This window comes from Anastrepha obliqua, chromosome 2 (assembly GCF_027943255.1).
Source record: "Anastrepha obliqua isolate idAnaObli1 chromosome 2, idAnaObli1_1.0, whole genome shotgun sequence".
Classification (NCBI taxonomy): Eukaryota; Metazoa; Arthropoda; class Insecta; order Diptera; family Tephritidae; genus Anastrepha; species Anastrepha obliqua.
The window spans coordinates 26797238-26818276 of record NC_072893.1 but is presented as its reverse complement, the minus strand read 5'-3'; the positions used below and the strand labels follow the sequence as shown (position 1 = coordinate 26818276).

Below are 21039 nucleotides of genomic sequence, written 5' to 3'. Positions count from 1 at the left end.
CGCCTCGGTTCTTTGCAATACAGCTAGTTTTGCTATTTTCTTATACTACGAATCGTTGCCTTCGGCGCTACTCTCATCAGAATCCATTTCTTAAAGGCGAATTTATTTTTGTCATTTCACTAATGTATTTCATTCCTCACAATTTGCTTTGCTGCTTATAATCAGCTGTTGCCAAGACAAGAACAACTTAAGTCGAATTCAAGTTTTGCTCAAAAAGAGGTTGAAGAAAAGCAAAACCTGAAGTTACACTTAAATTCAATTTAAAACTGTATAGTAATACTGGACTTTTTTGTATTTCTACAGGTAATTATACAAATCTTTATTTGAATTTAAATGCAACATTGAATATTTCTTGAGTACCCGGTTTATCCGCCATCCGGTATTTGTTCTTATCAGTACAGTGATGGAGCAGCTGATTTTTCCCATCGGCAATCAACAACTTCAAATATAGTTTTCTTTTATTTTAATCGATATTAAGGTTTATCTGTATCAGTATTTTTTTATGATTTCTTTTAAAATTTATGAGCAATAAAATCGTGTGCGGTGTAGTGGGCAACAACACGATCACAAGTTGATATAAGTTCATTTCTACACGCACGGCTCCCTCACCCAATTGGAAATTTCCAAAGTGTAACAGCAAAAATGGCACAACGCTCAATTTTCTTACTTTCCTCTTCTCGTGTACATGGTTTTGTCTTTTTGGAGCATGCCAAGGAGTTACTAATTGATTTTCTCTCAAAGTAAGTTATAATCGATTATTGGAAAATTAAATACTGACTAGAAATTGTTACATAGGCGTAATGTGAAGACGGTGCTTTTCGTACCCTATGCGCAGAAGGATCACACGAAATATACGGAACTTGTTGAGAAAACACTCTCCCCATGGGGCTATAAAGTTGAAGGTTTACACGCTAAACCGAATCCCATTCAGGCTGTGCTACAAGCAGAAGCGATTTTCATTGGCGGTGGCAATACATTTGTGCTGCTCAAAGCGCTCTATGATCAAAACTTAATTTCGATAATACGCGAACGTGTGCTACAGAAAGGCATACCGTATATCGGTTCGAGTGCCGGCACAAATGTTGCAACACTTTCCATACATACAACAAATGATATGCCAGTGGCATTTCCACCTACGTTCGATGCGCTCCGGCTGGTACCGTTCAACATTAATCCTCACTACTTGGAGCCAGATGCATCGACACGTCACAAAGGCGAGACGCGAGATGAACGTATACTTGAATTTATAGATTATCACAAATTGCCGGTGTTGGGTTTGCGCGAAGGCACCGCATTGTTGGTGGAAGGTGATAAAGCGACTTTAGTGGGAGATCGCAAAGCGAAATTGTTTGTGCCGTAAGTAGAGGTTTTTTTTTTCATAAATGTCTCTCTTAATTAAAAGTTTATAGCTTAAATCGAAGAGATATTTATTGTAATTAATTATTAACTTATTTACACTTTATTTGCAAAGGATGCTTTCCATTTCAATTCAACCGGGCTATTCGGGTCATGTTCTTCGATTTCGATGAAACTTAAATATGTTGCTCTCTGGTCAAAATAATGAGACACGTATTTTTTTGTTTGCCCGAAAAAAAATTTTTTCAAGCTTTATCGGCAATTTTGTTTTTCGGCTCAAAATCGATTTTTTTTTAATAATATAAGAATTTTTTTTTTTAAATGCTCATAACTTAGCCAAAAATAAGCCGATTTGAATGATTCTGGGTTCAAAATAATCGTAATTACTTACACGAGCGATTTCATGTAGAAACAGTTGCAAAAAATTAGTTGAAAATTTTTTATTTTTCAAACAACAAAAAGTGCGAAACAGGTTTTTTACTCAAAAATTCATTACTCAATAACAACTCATTTTAGCTACTGGGCATTCAGCCTAATTGAAGTTTGAGGTGTCCTCTTGATTTGGAAAAAGTTATAAAAAAAAAAAAGATACACTTTTTGAAATATTGAATTTCGAAAAAATTTCAATTTTTTTTCTTTTTAGCTAAATAAAAAATTTTTAACTACTTTTTTGCAATTGTTTCTACATGAAGTCGCTCGTGTAAGTAATTACGATCATTTTGAACCCAGAATTATTAAAATCGGTTCATATTTGACTAAGTTATGGGCGTTTAAAAAAAAATTTTTCTTATATAATTAAAAAAAATCGAGTTTGAGCCGAAAAACAAAATTGCCGATAACTCTTGAAAAAATTTTTTTTCGGGCGAACAAAAAAATACGTGTCTCATTATTTTGACCAGAGAGCAACATATTTAAGTTTCATCGAAATCGAAGAACATGACCCGAATAGCCCGGTTGAATTGAAATGGAAAGCATCAAAGGCATTTTGTTAATGGGGTGATATTCTATTATTTTCTTCTATTCTTTTACAGTGACAAAGAGCCTGTCGAATTCGCTCCAAACGCTGATCTCAGTTTTCTGCTGAATAAAGTTTAATGTACCAACGTCTTCATGACGTATGACAAAAGGCAATATCTTTATGTTTTGGTTTACAACATTTTATTGAAAATAATGAAAAATAATTTACGAACCATTACTTAAAGTTTTTACAAATAAAAAAGCATTTACTTAACTGTTCGATTTTATGCATTCATAGTATTAAATATTATTTGCACATACCGAAATTATAGCTGTATCTTATCTAAAATTATTTTAAAAGTAAAGTAGACTTAAGGGGTAACACCACTCTACACGCGTAAAATAAACACGATTTTTAAAGAATTTTTTTGTATAGAAGGAAAGGGGAAACAATCACTCTGATTTGGGAAGTTATTACTTATATACTAAAATACAAAACTACAAAGTTTGATCGAAAAATTTTACAAAATGGCGGCATTGGAGACATTTTTGTAATGTGGTTTCTCTTGAAGGAGCTCCGCGGCACGCAGCACAGAGGGTGCAAATTTTAATCTGGAACAAAGAAACATTTTTTTTCGTAATCTAGATAAGAATAGCTAGAGAAACACGTAGGGGATTTAAAAAATATTTATTTTTGTGGAACTAGCAAGCATTTGAAGGAAAAAACTCTATTTTGGACTAAAAAAACGGCACTTAAATAATTATAACAATCGTTTAAATTTATCTATCGAAAATCCCCTACGCTCTTCTCTTAAGAAGGTTATTATACAGACGTAGTGAAAAACCTGATTAAAAATATTTAAAATTGTTTGAGTTATGCTGCGTGCCAATTTCAAAAAACGTGTTTTGAGAAAAACGCGTTTAAAGTTTGGAAATTTGGAGAAGTCGTTAGGTAGCAGTCACTAACGCTTGGTTAAAAGCTTAAAATATTTATGAAATAGACTTCGGTAACGTATAAAACTTTTTGTTCTGTATTTAAAAAGGTTCAAAGAATTTTTTAAGCTTATAAAAAAAAAATTAATTTTTTGAAATTTCTACAGTGGTGTTACCCCTTAAATAGCTCAATGAAAATATAACTAAATATTTCACATGGCTCCTTTTATTATAATCTTTTTTTTTTACAAAGTATAAACAGCGCTACATATGTATGTATGTATGCATGTCTCTACACTTGGACTTTCATACGTATAAATGAAGCGTTTAAATACAAAACCAGACATTCGAAAAAAACGTAAACCTAGTCGAACTATTTTTAAAGTATTACTTTCGGTGTGAAATTCTGGCAATATCGGCAAAAGTATAGCTAACTGTCCAAAATTTGGCATTGTTTGCCTTATTTAGTTCTTTGTCTATTTTATTTTCAATAGTGAATTACTGTTAGTATCGCAATTATCAAGAAAATATTTATAGTAAATTCCACTATTTGAATTTATGTATTCACCTTCACCTATCTTTGCAAGGTCATCAAATGTCGAACATCAGAAAAATATCAGCTTAGCACTTGCAATAGGGTTGCAAATAGTTAGAAGACTGGATATCGATCTGACTGGATTAGGGATTTACTATACTCATATTCTTAGTCCTGCCAAAAGTTCTGTTACAAGTCCGTTATAGATATGAAATTATAATACTTTTTGAATGAAGCTATTTTTATTTAATCATGTAAATATTAAGAAAAAAAATTTTAATTTTCATTCGAAATGGTCGCCATTTGCTTTTTTGCTTTTACACAAGTCTTTAAGGGGGAAGTCTACTGTGACAAGGGAAAAAACAGGCTTATTTTCCGGATTTTATTTCTAACAAAATATTGCTCGTACATAAAATCTATTTAAACTCTTATCTTTATTATATATTTAAGTTTTTGAAAAAAAATTTTAAGTCAAAATATTCAAAATGGCCGCTGTGGCACTTCTGCAAGCGCAGGTCCGCTTTTCTTAGGTGCCTAAACGGTGTACATGAAATCTTACGTTTCGGTGATCTAAAACAAAAAAACAAAATATTGTTATCATATACATAGTATTGACTCTCGTCTGACGTAGGGTTATGTCGATAAAAAATTTTGGCGTTGAAAAAAAAATTCTTGAATTTTTTTTCTTTTTTTTTGCCTAAAATTGATGTTACTATTGTTTATAACAATTTAACAAATAACGATATCAAAAAAATCCTATGCCAGACGAGAGACACTATTACAGAGAATATATATGTAATTAAATTTTTAAGCTGATTCATTTATCAGAACTCGAGATATCGTGTACACCGTATACAAAAACTTAGTTTCGAGAAAAATGCATTTAAAGTTTCAGTATTAGCAGGTACGCGCTTTGGAGCGCTTCGGGAAAAGGTCGAAATTTCAACGAAGAAAAATTTAGCCAGCTGTAACACATGTTGTACCTTATTTAAGAGGGTTCAAAGTATTTTTTAAGCTAATAAAAAAAAATCGATTTTTTGAAAAATTCACAGTAGACTTCCCCCTTAAAACGATTAGGCCATTGCAGCATTCACGGTTTCCATGGATATTGTCGTCGCTGCTCGAACCAAAGATTGTTTGAGACTCTCCAAATTTTTGTGCGGCCTTTGACAGGCGATGTTCTTCAATTTTGATCACAAACTATAGTCCAATGGATTCAGATCTGGACTTCCAGACGGCCAATCTTCTGCGGCTATGAACCCAGGAATATTGTTTTCCAGCTACTGCTGGGTGGTTTGCGCCTTATGGGCTGGTTCGGAATCTTGCTGGAAGATTCAACGCTCTCCATTGAAGAGAGTACTGCTCAACTGCTTCTCCGTGTCTTCTAAGGCATCCTCGTGGTACACTGGTCGTTGCACTGGTCTTAACCTTTTTTTCGCAGAATTGAAGCGATTCAACGCCTTTATAAGACAGTCCTCCTCAGAAGATACTGCTACAACAACAACAACAGTCCTCCCCAAACTAAATATTTCGGAGGCTGGTTGGTGGCCACGCTGAACCCTTGGAACAAAATTTTTTGCGTCTTCAGAAGTTTTAGCGTAGATTTTGTCGTTTTGTTTATTAAAACCCTTTTCAACAGTGAACATTTCTCATCTATGAAAAGAATAGTTTCATGGCCGTTGACCGCGTGCCACCGCAGAAGCTGCTTGCATCTGTCGAGTCTAATTTTCTGCAAGCGCGTTGTCAAAAGATGACCAGCTGAGTCTTAACATGGATCTGGTCGATACATTAATTTCCCTGGACATGATTTTCCGCTTTCCAAGAGGATTACTGCGAATTCTTTCTCGAACGGCTTTTCGGGCTGCACTGGTTCGAACCACGCGAGGACGATCACTTCTTTTTCTGTCCGTCACTTCAGACGCTTAGGAAAAACGATTAGTCGGTGCAGTAAACAAACATGCTCGAAATATTTAGTTTTTTCAGCCATTCGTAAATCTCACTTGCACTTTTACCACTCTTTTGTAGTTCAATCAGTGCAATACGATTGTCCCTAGCTCCCCACTCCATTTTTAACAAGCGAAATTTTCAACGAAAGTGACAATAATTTATGAGTAGACAATGCATTCGAACAAAAGCAAAAATAACGGAACTTTTTGTGTGAATTTGTTCTCGCCGTTATGCATTGTAAAATTTGTCACAGAATTTATGGCAAGACTACGTATTTACATTTATGTAAGTATATCTCTGGTAGTTTAAAGAAAATTGTGTTTAAAACTTTTCTGTTGGAAGCCTTATATGCAAGTTACTGGAATGACATGTACTTTGGATAGTTATACCAACTGACATATTATATAAAAACTGACGTACTGATGTTTAGTATTTAAATCTTTTTTTCATATACTGCAGTTTTTTTTTTAATACACCGCACGAAAAAATTATAAGACCAAGATTATAATGATGAACCAAAGCGTTTTCTTTTGATTTAAAAGTGTACAGTGTAAGTTATTACGTTAAAATTATTATATTATATAAAAAGAAGCAAAACTTTGCTTTTGTGTGGTTTGCATTATTTCCGTTTGAAAGAAAAGTAAAGACAATTTCTCACGCATACAAAGTTCTTTAAGGGGTTAGGGGTAGCCAGAATTTTCAAAAAATTGTTTGTGCATTTTCTTAAAGTATAATATCTTAAAAATATTGTGTGAAAATTTGAAGTGAAGCCGACAGATTCTTTTCGAGTTATTCAACAGTTAACAAAGGACGCTCGCGGGCTCCGGAGCGTTCGTATACTGAAAAAATGGATGCTGCATGTAGGGGAGGGGGCCCAGTTGTGACGCAGGCCCAGTTGTGACGCAGCTAAATATTTTTGACATGCGGTATGAAAATGACAGTTTGAGCCCTGCCAATCATGTTCGTTTGACGTTCAGCAGTTTTTGTGCAGACACCAACGTTAGTAGTCGCATTGTGTATACACGCACCAAACATCGTGTTGAAAATCGTGCGAAAAAGTTATTTTGATTTTTTTCAAAGTACCAAAATTTTGTGAATTTTGTGAAAAGGCGAGTGTAATGCATCAAAATATTGTATTTGCCGTATATTTTGTGATTCTATATGGATTTATGTGATTATGTGGTGTCTATAAAAAACTTGCTTGTCATACACAAAATAGCATCGTGACCCGGTTGTGACTCAGCGGGTGGCCCAGTTATGACGCACCTTTTTTTTGCACTACGATCATATAGAACTGCCGAATTCCTACATTTTTGTTGTTGTTTAAAAAAACCAACTGCCAACTCGATCAATTGCAACGTATGCAAGCGTCCAGTTCATTTGAAGTGCGCCAACATGCAGGCAAGTTATTTCACTTGCAAACACTGCGAAAGTGACGTGGACGACGACTAGGAATATTTAGATGACGATGATGAATAAAAATCGTTGAAGGACATTTTCTTTTGTATTTTTCATTATTTTTGCCATTGAAAGCCTTCAAAATAAATAAATCATTAAATCACAACAATTGGTGTGACATTCCTTTCATATTTTCTCATTTCCAGTAAATTTCTTGAGGTGCGTCACAACTGGGCCCATTTTTTTTCTGTCCTAAAAAAAGTTATCCTGAAAAAATTTGTTCCAAAATTTTTTGAGTAACTCAAATAAACATACTTTCTTTGGAGAAAAGTTGCGTTTGGTTAATAGTTAAATGTTAAACTTCTTCATTTTTCAATTTGCGGAACTGAGGAAAAAATTTTAATTTTTTTCAAAACCCGCGTCACAACTGGCCCCCTCCCCTATGAAAGCAGCAGATAAGCGCGCTAACGATAACACTCGAGAAGGTAGAATGCTGCGTAGGCAACACCAAATCGATATTTTGGAAGCTGCTATGGCGACTGAAGAACTATTATATGGCCCAGGAATAGATAACAGTGTAAGTAATTAAATAATTCGTATAACTCTACACAAATCGATAGCAAAACTTTAAATGCGTTTTTCTCAAAACTATGTTTTTTGAACTGGTGTTCACTGTAACTTAAAAACCGCTTGGTAGATTTCAATAAAATTTATACTGCTTTTGAAAAAACATAAAAAATGCGTGCCCGATTGAAGGATTTGTTTTTCCAAAAATTTCGATTTTTTTTAACTTTGTCGGTTTTTTTTCTCGAAAATCTGAAAAATATTTCCTGAGGCCGCCATATTGTTAATTTAAAAAAAAAAAGGAAAGCTTCGATCAGGCACACGATTATCTATTAATAAAACTAATTTCTCTTGTCCGATTGATTTTAGATGAATCTCCAAGGACGAAAGCGTTGATCTGGTCACACTGCTCACCAATTGCACCAGTGGGACCTCACGAAAATCAGCTGATATTATTAACACGCTGAGTGCCATGTGAGTCCAGGTTGGTCTCACAGTGCGAAGGGACTTTCAGGCCTCGTGGTGACACTTGGTCTCACGGTATAATGTGTGAGATTTCGGTTTGTGCTAATGCAGCTGCTTCATAGAGGCTATTAGTAGTAGTGTATTCACGCCATACTAGAGCCATTGCATTGTTTATGCTGCTTGGCCTATGGGTATGAGACCAATGTGGCATCATATGGCCTATTCAAAAATTCAAATATTCTATTGTATTATGTAAAAAAAATCGTGGCCGGACGAACCCCATTTTTTTTTGTTGTATGGTGGCACTCAACGTGTTAAATTCGCTTAGAACAAAGCAACGGTACCATCATAGGCGGCCATCTCTCCATCGTGCCAAGAATTATAGTGCTCACACTGACCAACGTATCGTAGTCCCTTACCACAGCCCATAGAGAACACAAAACTGGGCAAATCTTATCCCGTAGAAAACAACTGCGTTCTTTTAGTTACATATTTAGCAATCAGTTGACACGGTTCTACGGGAATTATCATAAATCCTGCAATAAAATTTACGATACTACGGAACGTAAGGGTGGTGAGAATTAATTTACAGAGCCATGGGCTGGAAGCTGATCTGTACTGACGGGTCTAAGACAGAACAGACTTCATATGCTGTTGTAAAAGAGCAAAACGAAATAATAACTTATGGACTCTTATTCCCATTCTGCTCTATCTTTACAGCAGAAACAGTTGCAATTTTTAACGCTTTTTTGTATGCAATACAAAACAAGGGAAAATTCATAGTGTGCACAGATAGCTTATCGTGCTTTTCGGCCATCCAGAACTACAACAATTCTAACTACATAATTGATTTTATAAGAGAGACACTAACTACCAAGCCACAAAAAATCAAAATTATGTGAATTCCTGGCCACGCAGATATTAATGGTAATACACATGCTGACCAAATTGCAAAACAAATGAGAATCCCCCCTACCATTACAACCAATATCATCTTTAAACATGACGTCTACAGTCTCATAAAACACCAAAGGCAAAGTGACCTACTACGCGAGTGGAGTAATTATAACCATTCCTACTCCTTAGTTAATCCTAAGCGTGTAAAACCAGGTTTTAGTGAGTCAATCCCAACGAATATGGTCACACCATACATACGCCTTCGACTAGGCCACACAATAATTACACACGCCCATATACTTCAAGGCGTTCCACCCAATCTATGCCCGTTTTGCAACTCCACTCTGAATATAAATCACATTCTGTCTTCATGCCCTAACCTTGCATCGACTAAACATCATTACTTTCGCAACATTGACCCTCTTGAAATATTAAAAAATCCAACCGAAGATAACATATCTATATTATATAACTATCTCAAAGATACTGATCTACTTCGTCGAATTTAATCGAGCCGTAATCAACCTGCCAGCCGAAAGCCTCCGATGCTGAACTACTTTTAGTTTGTATAATAATTTTATTGTTATGTAAACCTTTATAAAATAAAATAAAATAAAAAAATAATCTACATGGGATTCTCATTAGTTTGATCGTAACAGCTGACATGGGCCTGCGTTTACGGCGGTGAGTGCTGGCACCATAGCAGCTGACACGATCCTGCGTTTACGTTGGTGAATGTGAGCACCATAGGGGTTTCCTGCTTATTTCGAATTTTAGTTAATATTGTTTTTTCTGCTATTGAATGAATGAATGCTGCATTCTTTTTTATTTTATTTTTTTAATTTTATATTTATTTTTGTATTTTAATGTTCAATGTCGAATGTTTGCTTTTGTTGTCAGCCACCTCAACTGGGTAGAAATAATATTTTATGACTACTATGTGCATAGCGGATCGCTTACATATTTAAAAAATATGCTTATTTAATTGTGATTTGCTTTTTTTATTGTTCTGTTTTGCTAACTTCTACATACATACTTACATACATTAACTCCTATACGCATGCAACTACTGAGGGTTTTTGTTTTTTTTTTTGTTGCTGCGCTCTTAGCTTACGTGCAGCTGCTCTACAGCTAGACATAATACTTTGACTCTCTCGTTACCCTTTGTTCCTAAACAAAACACTAAAATATCTATTAATTAGAAATTTAAAAGCTTTGGCACCTTTAGTCATGCAACATTGATTGCATAGGTAGGAGAGTATTAAAACTAATCATACGTATGTATGTCTATTTACAAATTCCGTTATATTATCTTTATAGCTTCAAATGGAAAATGTGGAAGAGGTAGAAAGAAACTAGAAACCACTTAAATAGATTGCTGAAAAATACTACACCAAAGTAACAGACTACAAATACTTAGCTCTCTCCTTGCTTACATAAGGAATTAAATTCTTGCACTTATCTATTTATAATATATAGAATATACATATAGACAAATTAAAAAAAAAAAGTTTAACATTATGTGGTTTATGCAAACTGAATACTTGGCAGTCATGGCGAGATGAACATACAATACTTAAACGCTAATTATAGGATCTGCGTGACAAGCTGAAAATGTGTACGTGTAGTTTGAAAACCGCAAATACATATGCACGTGCATATGTATGTGTATATGTGCACATTTCGTATAGTAACTAAACACCAAATTTTTACATAATTTAGACCCGCTTATTTACCTAAACGTATACGTATATTCTTTTTTTTTTTGTTTTTGCTTATATGTAAATATCTGAATTTGGAAAGGACAAGTTTGGGCATTTCTACTTTGTTGACATAGACAAAACATATAACAGCCATACTACGTAAAAAAACAACTGCAATCGGAAGGCACTTTGCCTTCCGCCTACAACTACATACATATATACTTATACTTACACATACATATGTATGTATGTATTCTAAGCCTATTGTATGTACATGTACATAAAAGTCATTTCGTTACATTCAATCGATAGGAATTAGCTGCGCTCAACCAACCATCTTAAAACTAAAATAATAAATTAATTTCACTTAAAACACACACAGATTTACATTTAATACAAATTTGCGCGCATTTCTTATTTAATAGAGCGCAAGCATTTTGGCAAAATAGACTAACTAACACACAAGCGGAGTATGAATTTGTTGCTTTTTGCAAAATAGTTTTGAATCTCCTTAAATTAAAAGTTTGCAAGAATTAAGCTAATATTTACATTATCATGCAAATTTGAGCATTAAAAAGTTTACATACATCACACGCAGGTTGGCTAGTTTGCAGTTTTACTGTGTCATAGCCACGCGCGTGTTCTGAAATGCGTGCAAGAAATCATTGCAGTAACTTCACGCAACCCCAAGAATTCTATTGTTTTTTTTTTCATTTTACTTTGTGTTGTTGCAAATTATTTGTGCAATATACTTCGATCTTCGTACCGTATAATGGCATCGCCAATTTGTTTTCTCGACGCCAAGTGAATGCATTTGCGACTGTGCAAGCCGGCCTCATCGTTTGCTGTGTCAACCTCTGGCCTTAGCGCATCATAGCGCTGTGGTATTTCATTGGATAAACGGTGCGCTCCATCATCTAGCGCCGGACATTTCAATATATTTCCACCACTGTTGATATAATTCCTGATCTCGTTGCCATAACGCAAATTGGGTTCGGTGCCACGTAGGATATGCACCGGCAGTTGCGAGGCGACAAACATATCCAAAATAGTGGTAATCGTTTGATCTGTTCGGCTAAGTAACTGCTCAATGTCGTTATCGGAGCGCGTTATTGGCAATGTTGATTCAATCAGTTTGCGTGCTGAAATGGTAAACAGAAAAGAATTTAATTTTTGTAAGCAAAGAAGTGCACTTTTTTTATTTTTTAAGTTGAGTATATAAGAATGCACGTATGTGCATTGGACAGTACGGGAAAAAAGTTCGCTATACACCCCTAACTTGAAAGTATTTTTTAAGAAAATTTCGAAAAAAAAAATTTTTTGGCGGACATGGGTCACCAAATAAAAGTATAAAAAAGAAATGAAATAACAAATGAAAATATCATAAAAAAGATGAAATAAAATAAAAAAATAAATAATAAATAAAATAAAAACAAAACACAACGACAAATAAAATATTACCAGAAAAAATGAAATTAAGTATAGTAGAAAAATTAAAATAAAATAAAAACAATTTAAATAAAAAGATTAAAAAAAATAAGAAAATAAAATAAAAGAATAAAAAAAAACAACAAGAGAAATGTAATTATAAAAAAATAAATAAAAAATAAATAAATAAAAAAATTAATAAAAATTAAATAAAATGAACTAAAAAACGAGCCGAAAAAAATGTTTAAGAACTATGCAAAATTATGAATAAAATAAAAAATTGGTAACTTAAAATTAAATAAAATGAATTAAAAAGTAACAATAAAAAAAGAAAACAAAATAAAAAAAATTAAATAACAAATGAAAATGTTATACAAAAATTAAATAAAATGAGTTAAAAACCAAGAGTAAGAAGAGAAAATAGCAAAATTAAATAACTAACATAAATTAATACAAATTAAATAAAATAAAACACAAACCATAAACAAAATTTATAAAAATTGTGCAAAAAGTTATAAATAAAATAAAACACAAACCATAAACAAAATTTATAAAAATTATGTAAAAAGTTATAAATCAAATAAAATTGAAAACTTAATAATATACAAAATCATATATAAAAGTATTATACAAAAAAAAAATTAAATATTCATTAAAGAAAAACAATAATATTAATCCAATTTAATTAAAAATTTTACATTTAACAAGTTTCATAAACATCAAGTTCTAAATTATAAAAGAAAAAACAATAAATAAAAATATACGAATAAATTAAATAGAAAAGGAACTAAATAAAGAAATTAACAAAAAAAAATTGAATAAAAAAAATTAAATAAAAATATTTTAATAATATAAAGAGAAAAAACACGATGCATGAAAAGGAAAAATTTAATTAATTATAGTACAAAAATTCAAATAAAATAAATACACCAATTTATATAAAAAAATAAAAATAAAACTAAAAAAATAAAATAAAATAAAAAACAATACAAGAAGTGAAATGTTATTATAAAAAAATTAAATAAATAAAATTAATAAAACTTAAGAATTAAATACAAAAAGAACTAAACAGGCAAATTAAATAAAAGAATTGAATTGAATAAAAAATTGTTTTAAAAATTAAACCAAAATAAAATAAAATAAACGACAAAGTTAACAAAATATTAGTAAAAATTATGTAAACAGTTTGAATAAAAAAAAAATAATAATAATATTAAAAACAATTTATAAAAGTATTATAAAAAATTAAATAAAATAAAACTAAATTAAATATTCATTAAAGAAAAAACTAATATTAATCAAATTTAATTTAAAAAAATTACATTTAACAAGTTTCATAAACATTAAGTTCTAAATTAAAAAAAAAAAAAAAACAATAAATAAAAATATACGAATAAATTAAATAGAAAAAGAACTAACAAAAGAAAAAAAATATATAAAAAAATAAAATAAACAAAAAAAATTTAATTAAAATATTTTAATAAAATAAAAGAAAAAAAAACGATACAAAAATTAAAATCAAACAATAAAAACAGTTTAAATAAAAAAATAAACAAAAAACGAATAAAATAAAATAAAATAAAATAAAAAACAAAACAACAAATGAAATGTTGTTATAAAAAAATTATTGTAAATAAATAAAATTAATAAAAATTAAATAAAATGTTTTTAGTTCATTCAAGACGTAAAATAAAATTTATGAAAACTATGCAAAATTACAAATTAAATAAAAAAATAAATAAATAATCGGCATTTTAGTGTTTTTTAATATCCAAAACACGACAAAAAAACAGTAAATAAAAATATATGAATAAATTAAATAGAAAAAGAACTAAATAAAGAAAAAAACTTAATAAAAAACATTAAACAAAAATATTAAAAAAAAACGATACATAAAAATATTATAAGGAAAAATTAAATTAATTATAGTACAGAAATTAAAATAAAATATTTAAAAAAGTTTGAATAAAAAAATAAAGAAAAACCTAAGAAAATAAAATAAAAAACAAAACAAAAAGTGAAATGTTATTATAAAAAAATTAAATAAATAAAATTAATAAAACTTAAAAATTAAACAGAAAAAGAACTAAACAGGCAAATTAAATAAAAGAATTGAATAAAAAATTGTTTTAAACAATAAAATAAAATTAAATTAAATTAAATAAACGACAAACTAGTAATAAAAATTATGTCAAAAGTAATAAATAAAAAAAAATTAAAAATAATAATAATATTAAAAACAATTTATAAAAGTATTCTAAAAAAATTAAATAAAATAAAACTTAAGTAAATATTCATTAACGAAAAAAAACTAATATTAATCAAATTTAATTAAAAAAAATTACATTTAACAAATTTCATAAAGTGAAACATAAAGTTCTAAGTTAAAACAAATCGGTATATAAAACTATACGAAATAGAATTAAATAGAAAAAGAACTTAATAAAGAAAATTAAATATAAAATTGAGTAAAACTTCTTTTTTAATATTAATGAAATAAAGAAAAAAAAATAAAACGATGCATGATAATAAAATATTATATAAGTAATAAAAAAAATAAAAAAACTAACAAAAAATTAATAAAAAATAAATAAAATGAATTAAAAACGATTATAAAAATTATTTATAAAAATAATTGAATTAAATAAAAAGTCAAATTAAATTTAAAATTTAAATTTTTCGTCATATCTTCCATATCTATAGTCAGATCTCAGTTTTTACCACCTAATGCAAATCCAATACAAACAATCACGTTAACGTGATGATGTCAATGTAAGCATATCAAACCGGTGGATGAAATCATTTGATGATGGCAAAGTTTAAAAACCCTCGGAAAGTCACAATATCACAAATGATATCGAAACATTTATTGATGGCAAATTATGTCATATGATAAAGCCACGTCAGATAACGTCACATCACTTCAGACGAGATCAAATCATGTCATTCTAAAAAAAATCACTTCAAATGATATCAAATTCTGTCATTATGCCCAATTATGTCAGTGGATAACAAATTACGTGATGAGCGAAAATCATATCAGGCGAAATCAAATCGCATGATGAGATCAAATCATGCCATTCGAAAAAAAAATCATGTCAGGCGATATCAAATCGCGTGATCAGATCACATCATGCCATTCGAAAAAAAGTCATGTCAGACGATATCAAACCGCAAGGGGATGCCACATCATGTTATGATGTCAAATTATGCCAGTTGATATAAAATCGTCAAATCATTCCATAGGAAAAAAACTTCTTCAAAGGATATCGAATGAACATCAGATGACGCCGGACCGGCACATATAAAAAAAAGCAGTATCAATGAAATTAGTGAAAAGAATCTCTTCAGATGAAATCTAATCCGTTAACATTAGCTGATACCAAAATTAAATCAATCGGTTAAAGGGTAAATTCTCTCATATTCAGGAAGTAGAGTAAAGGCTAAGAAAATCATACTGGAGTCATCTGGCTTTACCTTGAACCTATTTATATATTGTATACTGAGCTTAATTTTAGACTTAGCACAGAAAATCTAACAGAGCATTGTAGATGGAATTATCATCTAACTAAACTGGGAATATACTCCAATGGAATTAGCAGGTTCTGTAGGCAGAAAGATGAAACTGCCAAACATATGCTGATATCGAACCCAGCAAGTTGGGCTCAAAGAAATACTCTGAATACATAAACGGGGCGCAATAGATCTTTCAGATCGCAGTGTTGCATCGCCTTATAATAATAATAATTAAGTACTGCATTTGTAATCAAGACGAACATTAAAATTTGTACCCGCCGACTGTGAAAAAATACGCCAAATGGACGTGAAATATTTAAATGAAAGAAAATATGTTTTCCAAAAAACAGTTTGACCCTTATCAGATAATGACGAATAGAATATGCAAGTGCATTTCTGACAGAAAAAAGTTTCTCAAAAAACCAACGGGGGTAGGTAGAACTGTAGGTGGGAGAATAAAAAACATGCACAACAAAAAGAGCAGCAGAAGTTCGATCAAGATGGAATACGTTGTCGATTCATATATAGATAGATATAGAAGTTTTATTTTGTAGTGGTCCGAGAACCTATGTATATACATGGGCAGTATAATAACACAGGTCTACATAGTATTTCTGCTGGTTTCCAAAGTAGTTTTGAGTGTTGAAAACGACTTTTAGGTCCAAAATGCTCATCACGTCGCGGTTTTTTAAAAATTGGAAGTATAAATCCGCAGAAATGAAAGAAGGAAATGAGAAAGTTGATAAACTGGCAAAACAAGGGGCATCCTATGACGAATCCAAAGCGGTAAAAATAGGCTGCCCCCAAGGCGTGTGTAAAAGAGAGATCTTCTCGATATTCCAGAAGCAGGCCGTTGACAGATGGACTAACGCGGATACCTGCAAAATAACTAAACAAACGTGGCCCAATTTCAACAAATCCAGAATTGACGAGTTGCTAAGAAAACCACGAGCAGGCATATTCAGAATTACGTCAACAATAACCGACCACTGACCTTTGGGAGACCATGGCAGAAAGATGGGGTGGCCGAGCAACGATAGATGTAACATAGAAGCTGCAATCAAGAAGAATCTAAAGAAGCAGTCTTTAACTACTTTGGTGAGTGCCCAAGTCTGGGTGCTCTATGGCATGGAACGCTGGGGGAATTATCGATGGTGAACTTGAAAGAAATTGCAGAAAAGAAAATAGACGACATAGGCAGATTCATAGTCAAATTAAAGTGGTTTGACTAATAAAAAGTAGTGGTTCTACAAGTGGTCTATCAAAATGGCATCTTTTGTGCTAATTGGGTCTGGGCTGTGCTACTCAGAGAACACCTCTACCACCACCACCACCATCATAAATCCGTAGAAACCCGCGTGTTTATGGACATTTAAATTAAACATCAATTTTACGCTTTTAAATGGTTATTATGGGGATGGTTCCATATGTAGAAGTCCACGCAAGTGGGGAAAGTTACTGATCGCCATTCACTTGGGAGTGGCCGGGACGATTCTTCTACACATTGTTCAAGCAGCTCGCAACTTCCGGGATTAGCCCAAGTATCCTCTGCGTAGCTTCCGAACAGCCGTTCGGGAGTGAGCCTACGTGAGAAGGCGAAGCATCCCAGGATAGCTGTTGCGGGCTGGGTTTAAGACCCCCCCACTTAAAAAAAGATGTACAAAGCCTAGGATGAGAACTTCCTATACTGATGACGAACTAAGGATCGGCTAAAATCGCATAAGCGGTTACCGCACCAATTAAGAAGAAGAAGATATAGTTATTATGCAAGTTCCATAAAAATTAACAACATTAAATACATAAAATGGGGTTAACTCTTTAAGGTGCAGAGGGATCGAATTGCAAATTCTTATGAGCGAAGTTAAATTACTACTAAACTAAAATAACTACTTCGATGTAAGTTTTTAAAACTCCAAGTGACATCAGCGTCAGTAATCAGCGACTCTAAAAATCTCAGAGGGTTCCGCTTGATCACTTTAGCTAAATTTTTTTAAATCAGAAACCTCAAAAGCCGGCGAGTAGTTATTTTATGAGGTAGATGTGTTAAGGGGTTACATGGGTTTTGTCGGGTAAAAAAATGCCTATTTTCAATTTTTTTTTTCTATGTAAAAAATTATTTATTTAATTCAAACTTTTTTCTGTCTATAGATATGTACATATTTAGAGAATAATTTCTGAAATTTTCAAAAAAAAAATGTTAAAACTCCTCCGTTGTGACGTTATTTCCGGTGACCATAAAAAAAAATAAAAAAAATAAGTGTTTCAGTTAAGACCATAAACTCGTGCTTGAACGAAGAAAAAAAGTAAGAATTGGAAATTTGGCAAACATTTTTCCAAAAAAATGAAAATTTCGGTCAAATTTGCTTGACATTTTGTTTTTTAACCATTTCAATACTAACGGGACACATACGTCCCAATGAGTGTTTTCGTTTTACTAAATGCCAAATATTTCTTTGCATCGCTGTGTATTTTCTTCCCATCAGTTTTTTACGAGATATACCATCAATTATGCTCCGTATAACCCGTTATACTTTGTATTCTTCTCTACACATGTTTTGCAGTCGTAGTTAAATCGTAGCACGTGCTAGGTCAGTAAGTGGAAAAACGACAATTATAGATCTACTGAGTGTGATTTTTTTGTGAAATTGGTGGAAACATGAACAGGTAATATCCTGCGAATAAAAATAAACATTTGTGAAATTGATAGTGTTAAAATTGTACCCACCATTCCACCAGATCATAATCTAAATCTGGGACATATGTGTCCCAGCAGAGCTTGCCATTGGGATGCATGTGTCCCAACAGTATCATATTAAACAATTACAATTTTCAACTTTTTTCAACCAGCGATACAACCCGGACAGAAAGCGTTTACGAATAAATAATGAAGACGTAATACGAAGCTTATTAGAAGAGAGTGATTCTGAGAGCTGCAGTGACTTCGACGATGATAGTGTTATTGACCCAAATTATTCAGATGAAAGTTCATACGAAAGTGATTCGGATTTAGATTATGATCTTACTTTGCCAGTGCAACGTGATGAGGAGATGCAAGAGCCAGTCCCAGAACACTTAGTATGGGACAACAATAATTCCAATTTCATTCCCAGAAAAACTATTCCGGCTTTGCAAATGCCGACCATTCTTGCTAAAATTGATAGAAGTTCAAGAGAACTCGATATATTTTTCAAGATTTTCCCAAGAAGCTGGTTTATATGGGGTTTTTCAGTAAGAGCGCTTCAACTTTTGAATTTTTTTGAATAAAACATAAACGGTTTGACTTTTTTAACTATTTTTTTTTTTTTTTATCATCGAGTTTGAACATATACATTTAAGTATGAAATTTGATTTCTTTTGCATGACCACCGCGTGCACGTTTTACGAAGTCCAATCGTTGAACCCAATTTTCGACCACTCTTTTGCATAAATCGGCCGAAATTCCAGCAATTTCGCGTTCAATATTGGCTCTGAGCTCACAAATCGTCGCCGGCTTGTTACTGTAGACCAATGACTTCACATAATCCCAAAACGGGACGGCTTGTTAAATGGACCGTAAAATGGCCGTAATGCTCTTAAAGTAGCAGCAACAGAACGATTATTTTCATAAAAAATTTGCACGATTTGCAATCGTTGCTCAAGTGTGTAGCGTTCCATGATGAAATGTATACTAATGAAGTTTACAAATGACAAGCGAAAAATAAAAAATATTGCGTCGTTCGCCCTCCCTATCGGAAAAAAGTTGAAGCGCGCCTATTGAATAACCCTATACAAATTGCCGACTGCACAAATAAGCGAATCAAAATACTTAACAATAAAATAAACAAAGTAACCGAAATGCTTCTACATCTAAGAAGGGAAAAGCCTTAGTACAACCAACGGATCAATACGAAATGATGATCGTTGTCGGTGTATACATGGTCATGTCATATAACCAACTACCCCACATGCATATGTATTGGTCACAAAATCAATCTTTGGGCAACATGGCTATGAAGAACTGCATCAGCCGAGATCGGTTTTTACTTCTGTCATCAAAGCTTTATGTCACTGATCCAATAAAGCCATCAGATGCTACTAAAACTTATTATATTGATGAAATGGTGTTTTGCCTAAAATATACAGTACTTTTAAAAAATTTCGCACTGACTGCGTTTATCAATCGATTGACGAAGCTATGGCAAAATTCAAAGGAAGGTCTACTTTGAAACAATACAACCCAATGAAGCCTATCAAAAGAGGAATTAAAATTTGGAAAAGATGTGATTCCATAACTAGGTACAGCTATGATATTGATATTTATTCTGGGAAGGAACAGGTTCAAGCAGAGGGTACTCTTGGAGAACGAGTTGTAAAAAAATTGTGTGCAACAATATCGAATCCAATGGCAGTAATTTGCTGTGATCGGTTGTATACTACCGTACATTTAGCACAATCTTTGGAGTTTGGTTTAGTAGGCACCATTATGGAGAATAGGAAGCTATTACCAAGTACTGATGGACCAAAAATGGAAAGGGGTGCCTACGTTTCAAATTTAATAATAAAGGGTGTTTGGTCTGTAAATGGCAAGACACCAAAGACGTTTTACTGATCAACAATTGCCATACTGATAAGATGACAACCGTACAAAGAACCAATAAAAGGAACTCAATGAATTCAATAAATGAAAATAAAGAAGGATATCACCGAGTCCTTAATTTAATAGTTTACGTTTATAGGTACTATTGGGACACGTGTGCCCCACTGTTTATTACGGGTGGGACAATGTTTTCCCAGGACATTTTCTCAATTCCTAAAAATAATTTCTTTATTTATACAAGAGGACATACTATTTAGATCACTAGTAATAACTTTTCATGGTTAAATATTTTTTCCCCTTAACAAAAAAATCCGTAGATATTGAAAGGGTTAAAATAGTTATAATTGAAAAAAAAAATCCTTCGTCTAAGCACGAGTAAATTGTATCTCGAACACCTGTGTAAAATTTCATCAAGATCGGTTGAGTAGTTTTCGAGAACATTTGACAACCGACTTTGAAAAAACGGTTCCGAGAAAACCGCGTTTCAAGTTTTGAGTAACAATAAAAGTGGCTTGGAGCGTACACCTTCCAAAGGCTGTATCTCCGAAACTAATTCAAAATGAGAGAGAGATGTCGTAGAAATTAAAAAAATCGATTTTTTGAACACACGAAACCCATGTAACCCCTTAAGCACCAAACAGTCTTATATCAATGGATATCGGGCTTATATAACAAAAGAAAAAAAAAAGAGGTTGTCTGTAAAGTCGGTTTACTGACGATAGTTTAACGTGATAACGTCATAAGAAAATACTGATTGAATGGTT

At 32.2% G+C, this 21039-nt stretch overlaps 2 protein-coding genes across 2 annotated transcripts in view; one reads left to right on the top strand and one right to left on the bottom strand.

Annotated features, from left to right (window-relative positions):
• Window positions 1-406: 406 nt before the first annotated feature.
• Window positions 407-2587, top strand: LOC129237656 (probable alpha-aspartyl dipeptidase). Its single transcript, XM_054872530.1, has 3 exons — window positions 407-740; window positions 796-1356; window positions 2388-2587. The coding sequence occupies exons 1-3, from the start codon at window positions 643-645 to the stop codon at window positions 2449-2451; spliced, it is 723 nt and encodes a 240-aa protein (XP_054728505.1). The 5' UTR covers window positions 407-642; the 3' UTR covers window positions 2452-2587.
• A 7655-nt stretch (window positions 2588-10242) lies between these two features.
• Window positions 10243-21039, bottom strand: part of LOC129237653 (chondroitin sulfate synthase 2) — a 111817-nt gene continuing 101020 nt past the window's right edge. The window contains exon 7 of the mRNA XM_054872526.1: window positions 10243-11897. Within this exon, the coding sequence (XP_054728501.1) occupies window positions 11491-11897 (407 nt within the window). The 3' untranslated portion in view covers window positions 10243-11490. The remainder of the gene's footprint in view (window positions 11898-21039) is intronic.